This window comes from Phoxinus phoxinus (assembly GCF_949152265.1).
Source record: "Phoxinus phoxinus genome assembly, chromosome: 5".
Taxonomy (NCBI): Eukaryota; Metazoa; Chordata; class Actinopteri; order Cypriniformes; family Leuciscidae; genus Phoxinus; species Phoxinus phoxinus.
This window is the reverse complement of record NC_136880.1, coordinates 41,715,729-41,733,331: the sequence shown is the minus strand read 5'-3', so window position 1 is coordinate 41,733,331 and position 17,603 is coordinate 41,715,729. Positions and strand designations below refer to the sequence as shown.

Sequence of the window (17,603 nt, the reverse complement as noted above, 5' to 3'; positions counted from 1 at the left end):
GAGTCTGTGTTAAAGTCAATGGAGCGCTGTGACCTCTGTGGGAGCTCGTTCTTGGCTGCGCTGTGATTGGTCAATCTACATTGTAGGGTGTAGCTTAGCCAAAGGCGAATTATGTTGTTTTGTTTTATTAATAGTGTATACTTTTTTCTTGATATAACCTGAAAGAATGGAAGTGAAATGTGACAACATGCCCCATAGGTGGGGCACATTGTAACATCACCATATGACAGCTTAAAATGCTATCTGATCTAATAAAAAAAATATACAAGTCAAACCAAAATATTTTCTCAATAAAATAAAATAATTAACTTTTTCATATAAAATCATGGCATTAATTTTAATCATCATTACTCCAGTCTTCACTGTCACATGATCCTTCAGAAATAATATGCAAATATGCTGATTTGTCATTTGATCAATGTTGTTTGAACAGTCCTATTTTTGTGGAAACCGTGATACACTACCATTAAAAAGTTTAGAGTAAGTATGATTCTTTTTAAAAGATATTAACCATTTTCTTCCGCAAGTACACATTAAAATGATCAAAAGTGACAGTAAAGACATTTTAATGATGTTAAAAAATATTAATATTTCAAATAAATGCTGTTCTTTTGAAATTTCTATTCATCAAAGAATCTGACAAAAATAAATGTATCACGGTTTCAACAAAAATACTGTTTTCAACATTGACAATAATCAGAAATATTTCTTAAGCATCAAATCATCATATTATACTGATTTCTGAAGGATCATGTGACACTGAAGACTGGAGTAATGATGCTGAAAATTCAGCTTTGATCACAGGAATAAATTACATTCTACTATGTATTTACAGCCATTTTAAATTGTAATAATATTTCACTGTTTTTATTGTATTTTTGATCAAATAAATGCAGCCTTGGTGAGCAGAAAAGACTTCCTTAAAAACTAAAAAACATAATATTGGTGTGACCAGTAATGACCAGTAGTGTATACTCATCTGAAGCATCAAAAAAATCCTCGTCTGTTTCAGAGATAATATATTGTAAGTTGAAATGTTGCACCACATCTCTCTGTGTGTTGTTGTTCATCTTCTGCTTATCTTTTCGTCTCCTCGGCTGTTAAAGGAAGCTAGCAGGTCTTAGTACTGGAGTAGATCAAAGATAGAGCCGTAATAACCTGTATAAACACACAAATACTGTAGCAGTAAAGTAAACAAACACAGTAATCTACAGATGAAACTCGAAAAATTAGAATATGGTGCAAAAAGTTCATTTATTTCAGTAATTCAACTTAAAAGGTGAAACTAATATATTATATAGACATGCAAAGTGAGATATTTCAAGCCTTTATTTGTTATAATTTTGATGATTATGGCTTACAGCTTATGAAAACCCCAAATTCAAAATTAGAATATTGTGAAAAGTAAGCCATAATCATCAAAATTATAACAAATAAAGGCTTGAAATATCTCACTTTGCATGTAATGAGTCTATATAATTGTAAAAAAAAAAAGGGCTGATTGGCCGGACGCGCGTATTACCGTCTTTCCGCGTCGCAAAGTAATTTGGTTAAATAAGACACATTCACATATGCAATCATCTCGTTTTAATCTGACTCCATGAATTAAAAAGGTTCAATGTGACATAATAAGGTTATGTTTACACTTAAAATAGTTACAATATGGATGAATGAAATGATAACTTAAACCAGTAATTGTGCCCAGCATAAATGTAAAATGTTACGAGAGAGAGAGAGAGAGAGAGAGAGAGAGAGAGAGAGAGAGAGAGAGAGAGAGAGAGAGAGAGAGAGAGGCGCATCCAAAGAAAAGAGAGCGAGCAACAGTTGTAATAAACTTTTATCCCTTCCGTGACCATGTGACTAAACACTCAAATGTGAGATATTCAAACTGACCAATCAGGTAATCACAACATCCCCGATTGTCCAAAACCTCTGGCCTACAGGCCTAGATAGATATCAACACCGCTGTGCCTTTAGAGAAGAGGGGGTGAAAAGGGGGCACCATATTCAAATTTTTCGAGTTTCACCTGTAAATCTACCAGCGCATTCCTAATTATAACCGTGCAGTGTCATGATGCAACTTTTAACTGAGTCCTGCTAGCCACTTTCTGATTGGACACTGTAATAAAGGTTACATTTAGAGGAATATTGGCGGTTAAAGCGCTTACATTTACTCTGAACGGCTTCACTAAATCATACAGAATGTATTATCTTATGAAAAACAGCTAGATGTTTCATAATTGTATTTTTTTAAAGGTAGTGGTCAGCGTTTTTTTATTTTTGTTTTGAGACACGGCCTCAATTTCCAGTGGAGTGATTCTATTAATAGCGCGTTTACGTACAGGCTTTTCCGAAAATAGTACCGTCCCAAACAGGGAACGCTTTGTTTGTAAAGTAACGGAAAAGTCAGAGTGTGTGTGTGTGTCTCTCTCTCTCTCTCTCTCTCTCTCGCTCTCTCTCGCTCTCTCTCGCTCTCTCTCGCTCTCTTTCTCTATCTCTCTCTCGCTCTCTTTCTTTCTCTCTCTCTCTCTCTCTCTCTCTCTCTCTCTGTGTGTGAACAGGTAAGCTCTTTCTGCGCGTCACGTCGGAGGAAGCGGGGTTAATTTATGGGAAACACGCAGACTGACGTGCTCCTGAAATAACTCTTTTTTTACGGGAACACAAGAAGAGTGTGTTCTGAGCTGTTAGTGGTCTCACACTTACAGATGCATGCAGGAAACTCGCACACGTTTTACTAGCTCAGCTTTCTCACAGCAAACAGACCGACTTACAATAGCTTGTCTTTTAGCGTACTTCATTACACACGTCTTGGAGAAACAAATTTGTCTGTGTTCATATTTGGGTCATTCCTGTAATGAACCTTTTGAACTATGTAGCTTTTATAAAATTTATATGCTGGTGTTTTAATTTTAGGAAGAAACGGATGCATTAAAGGATTAGTTCACTTTAAAAAAAACTTTTGCTGATAATTTACTCACCCCCATGTCATCCAAGATGTCCATGTCTTTCTTTCTTCAGTCGGTTTTTAATTAAGGTTTTTGATGAACACATTTCTCCATATAATGGACGTCACTGGCGACCAAACGGTTCAAGGTCCGAATGACAGATTCAGTGCCGCTTCAAAGGGCTTTAAACGACACCAGACGGGGTCTTATCTAGCGAAACGTTCGGTCATTTCAAAAATAAATAAAAAAGTTTAAGTTTGTGACGTCATGTAATAAGCAATTACGTTGAAAAGGTCACGCTTCTATGAAAAGTAAAAAATGTCTGTCCTGATGAATTTTTTTTTTTAAATACGCACACGAAAATGGCATTTTAAACGATAAACTGACACAAAGACATTTGAATATGTGTGTATGGTCCTCCTTCCGCACATTTGTAAACACTGACTCGGTGAAGCGTGACCTTTTCAACGTAATTGCGTCACGAACGCGCATCACAGAACAGAGCAAGGCGAGCGTTTGTGCTTTTAAAACTTAAACTTTTTTATTTATTTTTGAAATGACCGATCGTTTCGCTAGATAAGAGCCGTATTCATCGTCTGGTGTCGTTTAAAGCCCGTTGAAGCGGCGCTGACACTGTCATCTGGACCTTGAACTGTTTGGTCCCCAGTGACGTCCATTATATGGAGAAATGTTTTCATCAAAAACCTTAATTTCTTTTCGACTGAAGAAAGAAAGACATGGACATCTTGGATGACATCGGGGTGAGTAAATTATCAGCAAAAGTTTTTTTTTAAAGTGAACTAATCCTTTAAAGTTACAGTGAAGATGTAAATGCTGTTTTTTTTTTTTATTCATCAAATAATCCTGATTTTATTTTATTTTATTATCTCTGTTTTCATCATTGATAATAAGAAAAGTTTCTTGAGCAGCAAATCAACACATTAGAATGATTTCTAAAGGATCATGTGACACTGAAGACTGGAGTAATGATGCTTTTGTAATTCAATTTCACAGTATTACGGTTTTTACTGTATTTTTGGTGAACATGAGCTTTAAAAATATAACTGACCCCAAACTTTTGAAACTTTAGAGAGTAATCTCTAGATTACAGGATGAAAATTAACATTACATTTATATTGTCAAACTAACTGGTGTAATTTTTTATCTAATATGATGAATGTTTTAGAGACACAAAACAATGCCATAATCATCAGATCTATTGACAGCACCCGCTGATGTTTGTGACGTTGTTTTCCCTCTAAAATTATGTCACTTCCTACTAGATGATGATGTCAATAAGTAACTCGTCCCCTTGGAATTATAAGGTTCTATCTGACATTTTTATCAAAATTGAGTTATTCACATATTCTTATTCTGTGACAACTTATGTACATTATGTGATGTTTTTTTTAAAGTTGTGTACATTTTGGGACTTTTTAATAAAAAAACAAAAAGGTTCTATCTACAAAGTCAAACTCTAACTTGGCTCTATAAGGTTCTATCTGCGTGAGCCAATCAGCACTTCGAATGCTATAAATATGAAATAAATGTCATCGTAAGGATAACATTTGACTTTCTAACACATGTTGAGACATTGTTACAACATTAATTTTATATTTAATGTTCAAATAATGTTTTATTTGTTTTATTATAGGCAGATAGAACCTTATAGTTCTAAGCGAAAAGTGTTTTTTTAGAATTAGAAGGTTCTATCTGCATTTGACCCATTCCAAAAATCCCCATTTACAAATTTGAGAGGATTTTGATATTGTATATTTAGAATACATTTAGGGTCCCTGTTATTTTCATGTTTGAAAGAAACTTGTTCCCTATATACATTTTCCTATATGTAATGCAAAAACTTTGAAGCTCAATATCTCAAAACTGCTCAGAATGCAGATAGAACCTTATAATTACAAAGGGACGAACTGTCTTTTGTTAAAACAGTATTTTCCAAGAAAACTTTTGAAACATGTCGTGAAAGTGAAAATAAATAAATGAAGAAATATATAATACTTCAATATTTTGAACAAAATGCTTTCTATAGAAGTTTCACCTGTGATTTTATTATTATTTGTTTTAATTCGCTATATTAAGACGGTATCAATAAAATGTACTGCAAAAAGTAGGACTGGCTCTTTCATGCACAGTAAACCTTCATAATGTCGTCATTAGTTAATCAGAAACATACGTCACGCTGCAGATGGAAAATAAAATGTGCACTTTTCAGGAGCTAAAAAAGTCACGGAAAAAAAGAGAAACACTGGCCGCTCTCTTAAAATAGCCCCTGTGTTGTTGTTGCCCTGATCTCTTCAGGAAAAGACACAGCTCAGTGTTTGCAGTGGGTTGAAACGTTGCTGGTTATTACGCTCAGATGTTTCCATCAAATCCATAAATGTGCTTGTGCTTTCTCTCTTTCATAAACAGATCCGTTTGCTGCGTCAGACCCGTTCAGTGGCGACTCTTTTGGAGGGAAAGGTGGTTTTGCTGATTTTTCTCAAATGTCAAAGGTACGTTCAAGAGAAATCTACAAGAGTTCATTCGGATCGATGTAAACTCGATGAGTTCACACTGAATTTGGGAAAATTAAGTTGAGATTACTCAGTTTGTTAAAGGAATGGCATACTGCATGTTTTATAGTATGCTTTATGCAGTATGTAAAGTTTAAATTCGTGGAATATCTGCTACATTTATCAAAATGTGCAGGATACAAACCAGAGCATACTGCATTCGATTAGTGTATCCCACAATGCAATGCATACCATTTTTGACAAAAGTGCCTTAAACATGCTAAATAAACATTCATGTCACTTAAACTTGCACTGCAAACTTGCAGGTCACATGACAATCTAAGCATACAACAGTTTGAAGTGGACTCTTTTCATAAACTTGTGATGACACATATCCATAGTTATTCATATAAATAAATAAAATGTATATGTATATATTTTCATTTTTAAAGTGCCCCATTATGCTATTTTGAAGTCTCCTACAACAACTTTACATGCATCCAAGGTCAAAAAACACTTTAATTTTCTCATAATATACATTGCAGCATTAGCTCTTTTCTCACAGTGTCTGAAACAATTCGATAATAGATTTGTTCTCTATAAATCCCGCCTTTCTACAAGCCTACTCTGCTCTGATTGGTCAGATGACTCAGTCTGTTGTGATTGGTCTACTCTGCTCTGATTGGTCAGATGACTCAGTCTGTTGTGATTGGTTTACTCTGCTCTGATTGGTCAGATGACCCAGTCTGTTGTGATTGGTTTACTCTGCTCTGATTGGTCAGATTACCCAGTCTGTTGTGATTGGTCTACTCTGCTCTGATTGGTCAGATGACTCAGTCTGTTGTGATTGGTCTACTCTGCTCTGATTGGTCAGATGACTCAGTCTGTTGTGATTGGTTGTTGTTATGATAAAAAAAAAAAAAAAACGCATTATATTTAATTACATTTTTAATTACATTTTTACTGCCAACGGTGGGTCTCCCTTCCAAGCGATTTACTAGCGTTGCCATAGAAGCGCTTCGGCTTTTGCCACCCGGCAGATCGTCTATTACTGTTGTGACGTCATGGTGAATTGTCGTATTGGCCGCCTCCAGTTTTCACTCTGTTTTGCAACCAGCTAGCGCCGTGACGTAACTGTGATGCCGGCGCTAAAGGGCGCACACATAAATCCTGAGCTTTTGGGTTTACATCGCATGCGATCTACTCGTTCAGTGTGAGTAGGTTCCTTACTGAAATCGCTCAGACATCACACAGTGTATGCCCGCCTTAAGTTATGCATTTCAGAAATGTACATATACAAAATCATCACAGTTAGCGAAATGTTTTACAATTTAAACAATGTAATAATTTAATGCAGAAACAATGAGCTCATTGTGTTTTAATCTTCTTCTTTTTCTTCTATTGCGGCAAACATGAACAAATATTTGTTGTAGTTTCCGTTCACCACAATAGATGTTCATGATGATTTCCATTTCAAAAACCTGGAAATGTGAAAAGGTCCAATGCTGCATATTGTTTTACACACTTAAAAATATAGGCAGTATATACTTTGCAATATGCAATAAGCATTTTGTGTGTGTGTATGTGTGTGCACTGTAAAAAAAAAAAAAAGTTGGTTTAACTTAAAAAAGCAAGTTGCCTTAATTTTGAGTTCGTTGTAATTAAAAATGTTGTTAATACAATGAAGAAGAATGGTTTAATAAACAGAAACTAGTATGAAAATAGTATTTTATCTTCACACATTATTTATCGAAGTTGATTTGACAAAAGATAAAAAGTTGTGATAACAAATCATGAAAATATTTTTTTAGTGTGTGTGTGTGTGTGTGTGTGTGTGAGAGAGATTATCCTCTTTTGGAAAGTCGTAGAAACATGTGAAAAGGGTCCACACTGCTCACTGTTTTACATACTAGAAAATACAGGCAGTATATACTTTGCGATACGCAATAAGCATTTAATTTTTGTGTGTGATTATCAACTCTGTGTGTTTGATTAGTAGCTTGTGTTGTGATTTGTGTTCGTTCCCAGAGTTCGACCTTAGAGCCGATGAGCCGAAAGCCGACGTACCCGCTTCCCCCTCCCAAAAAACCCGGACCACAGAGACCAGCGCCGCCTCCGTACGGTGAGAAAACATGAGTGTGTGTTCGTGATTTAGGGATTTAATTACATAGTTCATCTGATAAGCATGAGAGAGAGTGTGTGAGTGTGAGTTTTAATTGCATAAAAAATGCATTATGACGTTTATCTTGTTTCGTTTAATTATGCGGTAAAAAAAGATTGAGATTTTTATCTGGTATTGTAGTTTTATTATAATATTAAGGGCTCGTTGTGTGCAGCACGTTAACTAAGCGTAATGTCTAGAGGAAAATCTGTATATTTAATGAGATCGTTAGAATGAGATTTGGATGTTATGATGTAACTATAACCAGACCTAAACTATATGCTAAACATCTGGAGCATTGCAGGTCAAATCCAATGTATAATTAATACACAAAAAATAACTTTAACTTGTCCCTCAGTTTTAAAACACAAATATGTTTGTGAAATGCTTCTATTAATTCTTCCTAAAATATTTTTTAAATTTAAATGTAAGTATTATTTATATACTATTATAGTATTTATTCATATTTTTAATTCGCTTTTATTTTTACATTTTCAGTTTTAATTTAAATTTTTAGCATTTTTTTCATGCGATTGTCATTTTTATTCGTTTTTTTTTGTTTTAAATATTATTGTATATCTTTAATTTATTTTTATTTCAGTATTCTAGTAATTTTAGTACTTCAACTTAAACGTTTAAAAGGTCATTTTTTTTCCTTCATATTCTTCAATTACCAAAAACTTTTTTAAAAATAGTTTTAGTTAACAGTAACAACACTGGTAAACATTATGAATAGTTGCGTCACAAACTTTTCTGCTAATCTTGCCACGTACCAATTGAGTTTATTAGTCCCGACAGGAGTTACTGAATATAACTTTGTGCAAAACTGATTATAGATTTTATCACACTGGTCCAACTACTAGTTAACTCATACAATGTCCATTAGCAATACTTTCAGATTATAGTTTAATGCCCCATTATAGACTTGCTTTCCATTGTTAGTGCAATTTTTCCTTGTTTTACAAACTGAATAATATAATTATTTTCAGTATTAAAGCTCTTATTTACAGGTGAAACTGGAAAAATTTGAATATCATGCAAAAGTTAATTTATTTCAGTGATTTTAACTTAAAAGGTGAAACTAATATACTATATAGACTCAAAGTGAGATATTTCAAGCCTTTATTTGTTATAATTTTGATGATTATGGCTTACAGCTTATTAAAACCTTTCCACAATATTATAATTTTGAAATTGGGGGTTTCATAATCATAAGCTGTATGCCATAATCATCAAAATTATAACAAATAAAGTCTTGAAATATCTCACTTTGAGTCTATATAATATATTACTTTCACCTATTATGTTGAATTACTGAACTTCTGCACCATTATCATTTTTCCAGTTTCTCCTGTACATTGAACCTGGAGTTTTCTTAAAAGTAAAAAAGTTTTAATTGTAAACGTCTTCAGACCAGTACCGCATTTCACAACCCACATCATATTTCATAACACGACAACAAACTCAATAATCTGACAGATCATGCACTGTGAGTCTGATAATGGAAAGTCAAACACTTCCCCATTTTGGCGATATCGAAACGCATCGGTGCGTTGTGAGCTCATCATAGGACAGCTGTGACAGGAAAGATAAGAGTCGTCTTGGCATGAGATAATAAGAAAATGCAGCGTCATGCAGTCAAAGAACGGACGACTGCAGGTTTACTTGTCTGCGTGAAGGAATATTTCACTCAAAAATTAAGATTTACGCACCCTCATGTTGGATTCAAACCTGGATATTCAAACATGACTTTCTTTCCTCTGTGGAAAATGTTTGGCAGAATGTTCACGCTGCTCTTTTCCACACAATGAAAGCATATACAACACCACCGTTCAAAAGTTTGGGGTCATTACGATTTTTTAAATATATTTTTTAAGAATTTGATACTTTTATTCAGCAAGGACACATTGAATTCAGAAGTGACATTAATGGCATTAATAATGTACAAATTATTCTTGATGATTTCTGAAGGATCATGTGACATTGTAGACTGGAGTAATGATGCTGAAAATTCAGCTTCAGTGAGTGAGTGAGTGAGTGAGAGAGAGAGAGAGTGTGTAGTCCTTTTAAACCCAGCCTTGTTGACCTTGGAGTGAGTGAGTGAGCGAGCGAGTGAGTGAGTGAGTGAGCGTGTGTGAGTGTGTGTGTGTGTGTGTGTGTGTGTGTGTTGTCCTTTTAAACTCAGCCTTGTTGTTGTCCTGCATCTACATGTAGAATCAGAAAATCACCCGTTCGTCTTCATGCATCGCTCTAGGAATCGCATCATCAAAGTCTGTCCTCACTGTCAATCACTGTTTCCTGCAGCGTAATCAGTGTGTGTGTGTGTGTGTGTGTGTGTGTGTGGTTACCTGGCCTCTACCATGACTAGATGTGGGGGGGGGGGGGGTTTATCCAAAGCAACTCGCACATCAACAATAAAACAAAGCGATTCATCCTACAAGTTCCAAGATTCTTCAAATGGTAACACTTCAGTAACACTTTTGCAATAAGATTTCACCACATTAACATTAACTAATAATTAAAAATAATTCTAAAGCATTTATTAATAAATTTCAATATTTACTAATACATTGTTAAAATCAAAAGTGGCATCTGTTAATATTATTTATTGGACTAACGAACTAACAGTTAACAGGTGTGTTTTTAATAATCAATGTTAACAAAGATTAATAAATATAACAAATAGCAAATGTTTTGCTCTTTGATATACAATGTTAGTTAATTAATGTTAGGTTATGAAGCATTAACTTATGGTACCTTATTTTTTATATAATGTTCCTTTTTTATGCATCGTGCAAAAAAAAAAAAAAGTATTTTGAAAGGATTAATTTTTGCAGATGATTAAAAGTATTTTTTAGTAAAGTACACAAGTGCTCAATAGCATAATTTAACCAGCATTTTGCATGAAATCTGGTCACTTTATAGTGCATTCTGGCCAATAATCACAATAAAAGCATGCAATGAAATTATGAATTGCACAAATTTCTGAATCGAGCTTCCGCTACTAAAAGTAAAGTCAAACCCGAGAGATAGTACTCTAGTATCAGAGATCACTTAATGTATGTATGCAGATAAAGTTAGATATAAAGGTTATCATAAAGAGCTGGGCGATTACATCGTTTACATGTACACTAGTAATATTTTTGTTTGTTTTGAACATCTCTCATAAACTCACTGAAGTCACCTCTAACACCAACACACATGTTTACAATGCTTTTAAGTGAGGAATATTCCGATGCTTAACCTTTACAGCGAGGTGTTTACACTACTAATTCTATCTTTTGTTTGATGCAGAGGATTGTTTAGTGTTGTTTTGTGGTGTGTTTATGATTATAACAGGCACAGAAAGGGCATGGGTGGGGCGTTGGTAGTTTCACTACTATCTCTGAGTTAAGAAATAAAAAAAGCTCTTCCTCTCCATGGCACAAGATGCCTGTGTAGTGGTGTGAGAGATGCAGAGAAGTGAGTTCCTCTAAAGTTCGTGGTTCACACCCTTAAACTGAGCACCAATGTTCCCACGATTGGCTAAATATGTTCATGCCAGGTTCTCACACCCCTCAGGAACTGCAAATACAGAACATTTCTACTCTATATGACCCTTTCTAGCTTCTCAGTTCAGACTTTGTTTGCATTTTCACTTTGAATGATCCTATTGAACACTTTCAGAATATTAATAGTGCAGATTTAGAGCTTTTGTATGTAAATGTTACAATCATTCCTTCCATACATTTTTTATTTTTTTTTAAGGCAAATCTCATGAAAAGACTCATATTTCAAAGTCAAATAATATTAGGGCCATGAAGATTGTTTTGGGATGTGACATTTAAGCTATTTAAATTAGAGCCGGGACTCGATTAAAAAAAATAATCGAATTAATTAGAGGCTTTGTAATGAATTAATCGAAATTAATCACATTTTAATTGCACATAAATATTTGACCTGAGAACAGTGAGAAGTAATTTTTTCACATGGATTTTTAGTATAGCATTGAATAATGACTGAATACATAAGCTTAAGCAACAAAATATTGTTTATTTTTGTTCAACCAAGTCCAGCAGACCAGTGCTATTTTTGCCATTAAGTGTAACGTTAGCAAGAGCCGTTCCGAATTCCTTGTTGCACAGCTTGCACACAACCACGCTCTTATCCACGCTTCCATCCGTTCGTTTCTTATAACAAAATGTCCCATCCACGGGGCCGACCAAAGCGGTCTCGTCAGCTTCTTTGTTCATGTTCACTGTGGTTTGTTGTTGTCTGAAGTTATCAAGTTATGAACATAGACGGTTATGAACATAGACATGTATAGAAAGGCTAGATGGCTCAAGGCGGAGTCAGCTGTGTCGTCACTTGGCGGCCATCTTAGGTCAGGAGACTGCGCTGCTGCTCCCTGCTGCTGTGGACGGAAGGTGAGTGACATACGCCAACTAAAATGCTCGTAACTTGCTGAATACCTACTTTACCTGTCTAGTCTACTTAATATACTATTTTCTTAATAAACTCCGTGGCTATAATAGTTTCACAAGTATGCAGTTAAATAGCCACATCCCTGACGTTTATGACACACCAAGCCGTTTGAAAATCGGTTGAAAATTGAGCAAAATATAGTTATTTCAGCACTACATGCACAATAGACTTTAATGTTATAACTGGACGAGCGGCCCTGTCCTAAGATGGCCGCCGTGTGACGTCGTCGGGTCCCATTGGCTCTCGGCGCCGGTAAGCTATCTAGCCTTTCTATACATGTCTATGGTTATGAACGCTATTGGTGCTTCAGTATAATCGGTCCGCCTAAACTCATCCAGTGAGAAACGTTCCGCGGTGCAAAAATAAGTGCGATCAAAACTTATGTAGACTTTTGTGTAATTAATTAATCTTAATTATCGCGTTAAAGTCCCGGCTCTAATTTAAATACATTTCCCCCTAAACTCTCATTGTTTTATTATTGACATATAACTTCACATTTTGTTTCTGGTCATTATTCGCAATGATCATCATTACTGTAATATATAATTGCCACCCTTAAAAATACTGTAATACCATGATTCTTAAAAAGTTTAAATTGACATAAAACATACAAGTACTTTACATTTTTAAATGTATATAATACAATATAAAATGCATTTAATAGCCACAATGTAAAATTAAAATAATGGCTATATATATATACATTTTGATTATCATTAGATTCTTAATTAAGTAATAAAATGTTTTATTTAACAATATAAATAATAAATAATATTATAAAATAATGGCCATATATATATATATATATATACAGTATGCATATATATATATACATTTTGATTATCATAAGATTCTTATTAAATTAATAAAATGTTTAACAATCAGTGTATGATGTTTACTCACAAACATTAATTAATAAAATAATTCCAGTAATTACTTTAATTGCATATATATATATAGTTTTTTTCTTCAGCTTCTTGCTCTTGACAGGTTTCGTGAGAATCCCCTTCAATCACATTTCTACCACTGTTCTGCAACTCGCATAAATCTTGTTGGTTATTGTAGCGGGTTGTGGTTGCTGTTGTCTATTTTTAATGGTTTGTAAATATTGCTGTTAGTTTGAAGAAATGAAACCTTGGCAGTGGTGCACCGCTAGTGGATTTGGACCTTTGACATCTATTCGATTAGATTCATGCTATTCTGGTGACAAAATGTGCATCCATACATGGACCCTTTGAAAAAACTCAAGTATACTTTGGCCTCATTTTGCGATTAACTCACTAAAAAATGTTGATTATAAATGTACTTATTTCATCCTATACTAAAAAGAATTAATGTCATGTGTAATGTACTTTTAATTTACTTTTTATTTGGATTTGTGCATATAAACATTTAAAGTCCCCCTGTAGTCAATAATTTTATCCCTTAAAACTCCAAAATTACATATTTAAAAGTTTTTTCCTTAAAAAAAAAATCTTTCTGCCTTAAAATACCTGAATTTAACTCGACACCCTTGCCTCATTTAGTATGTGCGGTTCTATGAATATGCAAATGAGCCCCGCCTCCACTCACTCAGCTCAGAGATCCACTGGTTGACGATCACACGTTGATCTGATTGGTTACAAGGTAGTTTGTGACGTCAGAAACACCAGCGATTTCAAACCGTGTCTTTGGTTCACTGCAGTTTTAAGCAGAAAATACTCAGCAATGCTGTCGACTTATGAATTTACACATGTCTTAAATCATATTAAAAACACCAAAGGGGGACTTTAATATATATTAGCTTGAGCTTAATGGAGCTGCTGAATTTATGTGAAACTTCGTAAATCACACACCTGACTGTTTTCAAACTGACTTTTACATTTTGCTTTCTTCTGTTTCTTCTTGATTGCTGTCACTTTTTCTCACATATCAAGGGTGTCCTCCATCTAGAGCCTTTTAATCAAAAGTTTGTGTTGGTCTTATTCATCCAGAATCATTGGACAATCGGGACGAAAGCGACTGGAAGTTATTAAAGCAACTGCATATAAATTGCCAATCATCGCTCTTATTAGTGCTTATATTACATTAAATGTTGGTAAATGCTTGATCAAATCATGTGAGGTGTGCTCTTGCTTGAATAAGTAATCAGAAAAATTTAATTCAGCTGCTTTTGCCTCAATTCTACATAAAGCTGCACGATTAATCGTTAAAAGATGGCGATCTCGATCTCAAACACCTTCGTGATCTCATTTCTAAATAAAAACGAGTCTCCTGTGTCTATTAAACCTTTGACAAAATCACACGCAACATTCAAATCTGCTTTTGTATCAGAGAGAGCCGTTATCACTTATGAATTGCCGTCTTTGTAACCACACATTTTCGTTATTTCCATGTTACAAATTTTCATATGATCACAGAAGTACTGACATAAAAATGTAGAGTTCGGATATAAACACTGAAGCGATCAAAATTAGACCTTTTGAAAGTAACGTTGTGCTTCAAATAAAGATTGTATCGATTACATCGTTCCACCAGTAGGTGGCGACAAGTGACTGTTAAACATGTGTTTGTCTTTGAATCATTCTTTCAAGAGATTCGTTCAAAAATGCTGATTCATCCAGTAATAAAACAAGAAAACGGTGATGCGCGGGTCCATGTATAAACAACCCGCACCCGACCGACGTTTTCAACTAACCCGCCCGCAACTCGGACCGCAAAAAAAAAGAAAGAAAATATTGTACCTGACCCGCATTTTTTAAAAGTAGCTAAATGCTCATCGTAGCGTCATTGGGCCATAGACGCAGGAACTGGGGGTGCGGGCGCAGCATTTTTCTGAATGCTGTATGATATCGCCTACTGTTATGTAATAAAGGCTTGATTTATTCATTTATTTCGTTTCATTTTCTTAACAATTAAAGGATGTTCACTTTAAAAAAAACTTTTGCTGATAATTTACTCACCCCCATGTCATCCAAGATGTCCATGTCTTTCTTTCTTCAGTCGAAAAGAAATGAATTTTTTTGATGAAAACATTTCTCCATATAATGGACTTCACTGGTGACCAAACGGTTCAAGGTCCAGATGACAGTGTCAGCGCCGCTTCAACGGGCTTTAAACGACACCAGACGATGAATACGGGTCTTATCTAGCGAAACGATCGCTCATTTCAAAAATAAATAAAAAAGTTTAAGTTTTATAAGCACAAATGCTCGCCTTGCTCTGTTCTGTGATGCGCGTTCGTGACGTCATGTAATACGCAGTTACGTTGAAAAGGTCACGCTTCTGTAAAAAGTAAAACATTTCTGTCCTGACGAAAATTTTCTTTTAGGCTTTTTAATATTACAACACCCAGGATACACACACGCAATGGGCATTTTAAACGATAAACTGACACAAAGACATTTGAATATGTGTGTATGGTCCTCCTTCCACACATCTGTAAACACTGACTCGTCAAGCGTGACCTTTTCACCGTAACTGCGTATTACGTGACGTCACGAACGCGCATCACAGAACAGAGCAAGGCGAGCATTTGTGCTTATAAAACTTAAACTTTTTTATATATTTTTTAAATGACCGAGCGTTTCGCTAGATAAGACCCGTATTCATCGTCTGGTGTCGTTTAAAGCCCGTTGAAGCGGCGCTGACACTGTCATTTGGACCTTGAACCGTTTGGTCCCCAGTGAAGTCCATTATATGGAGAAATGTTTTCATCAAAAACCTTAATTTCTTTTCGACTGAAGAAAGAAAGACATGGACATCTTGGATGACATCGGGGGTGAGTAAATTATCCGCAAACGTTTTTTTAAAAGTGAACTAATCCTTTAAGATGCTGCATGTGTTTATCCAGTCTAATCGAAGTGTGCGTCTCTCCCCCGACTTTCCCAACAAAAATCCCCCCCGCCCCCTCTCAGAAAATACATAAAACTGACATTACTGAGCTATATGCGTTTAAAAGTAGCCTATTAAAATGGCACAATGGCATTGCTCAGTTCAACGTGTTGGGAAATCGGGCATTTTGTCCCGCGTCAGCTTTTATTCAAAAGTTAATAACGCTCAACATTCAAAAGGTAAATAAGGATTTCCCACTGTCATCTCTGCAGACTGAGCTCGTGCGTCATCCTCGCGCCAGTTATTCAGACAATAAAGCGTAGACATATGTATTTCATAGAAAATTGTGTCTACAATATAAATTACAAAGGTTTAATTGGCATCTTTATCTCAAACGACCCGACTAACCGCGACCCGAATATCATTACAAATATTTTTGGATGACTTGTAATCGCGGGCACCCGCTCATTTTGGATCAACCCGCGCATCACTGCAAGAAAAGTATTTATAAGCGAGTCATTGAATCATTCATTCAGATTAATTAAATGTTTTAAATAGACTGTGGTTTTTAACATTTTGTCCGACCTTCTAGTAAATTACATTTTGTTTATTTGTCTGTCAAGAATCGTGATCTCTGTTTGAAACAACAACAAAAAATGTGATTCTCAGTTTAACCAGAATCGTGCAGCTCTAATTCTACAGGACTTTCAATTATATAGTTTGGACCTCATCTATCCTGTACCTCAACTGTTCTGTTGGTGTTTTGGGAGTCATCTTTGTTTTCTTTAACACTGTTTCAGGGAAGAATTCGTCCGTCACGAATAGCGGTTCAGTGGTTCATAGTCAAGGGTTTGGTGCTCCAGCTGTTCGAAAGACACATATGGACCGAGGACCCGTGCCCTCGTCCTCTTCCTTACGGTCTGCTGTTAACCCGTCCACGGTGCTAACAGACTTTAGAGCTGTAAGTCCAGCATCATGCCGTCTAAATCGTCTCCATCTAGCTAGTTTCTGTGTCTGCTGTCATCGTTAGCACCCCATTTCTGTTCAGCTTGTAGTTGTACTTGCATCCGCTTCATGCTGATATTTGCAACTGCTGCTTTGCAACTTTCGTCCGCTCCGTTTGCATCATGCTAATGCCAAAATCATGCCTCGAATTATTCATAATTTTTATAATTCTGTTAACATTCATTCACCCTCATGTTGTATGACTTTCTTTATTCTGTGGAACACAAAAGGTATTCGTTCGTACCAAAAAACAGTCCATTCAACTTGAATGTCTACAGAATACTTTGGATATATTGCACATAATTTGCAGGAACACTTTCATGGTGCATTTAATGTACAGGTGAAACTCGGAAAATTTTAATATCGTGCAAAAGTTGATTTATTTCGCCACATTGAGGCAGTAATTCATGCAAAAGGTGCCAAAACCAAGTACTGAGTACATATGCATGATTATACTTTTCAGAGGGCCGACATTTCTGTATTTAAAATCCTTTTTTTTAAATTGATTTCATGTAATATTCAAATTTTCAGAGATTTTTAAAAAAGGGGGGTTTTCATAAGCTGTAAGCCATAATCATCAAAATTATAACAAATAAAGGCTTGAAATATCTCACTTTGCATGTAATGAGTCTATATAATATATTAGTTTCACCTTTTAAGTTGAATTACTGAAATTAATGCACCATATTAAAAATTTTCGAGTTT

At 35.1% G+C, this 17,603-nt stretch overlaps 1 protein-coding gene across 2 annotated transcripts in view; it reads left to right on the top strand.

The window, feature by feature from the left end:
* eps15l1b (epidermal growth factor receptor pathway substrate 15-like 1b) overlaps positions 1-17,603 on the top strand; it is a 58,154-nt gene that overhangs the window by 31,169 nt on the left and 9,382 nt on the right. The window contains exons 21-23 of one of the 2 annotated variants that reach the window (XM_079612878.1): positions 5,373-5,455; positions 7,484-7,577; positions 16,694-16,854. In XM_079612878.1, coding sequence (XP_079469004.1) covers positions 5,373-5,455; positions 7,484-7,577; positions 16,694-16,854 — 338 coding nt within the window. The remainder of the gene's footprint in view (positions 1-5,372; positions 5,456-7,483; positions 7,578-16,693; positions 16,855-17,603) is intronic. The other variant, XM_079612879.1, reaches the window with a different exon arrangement.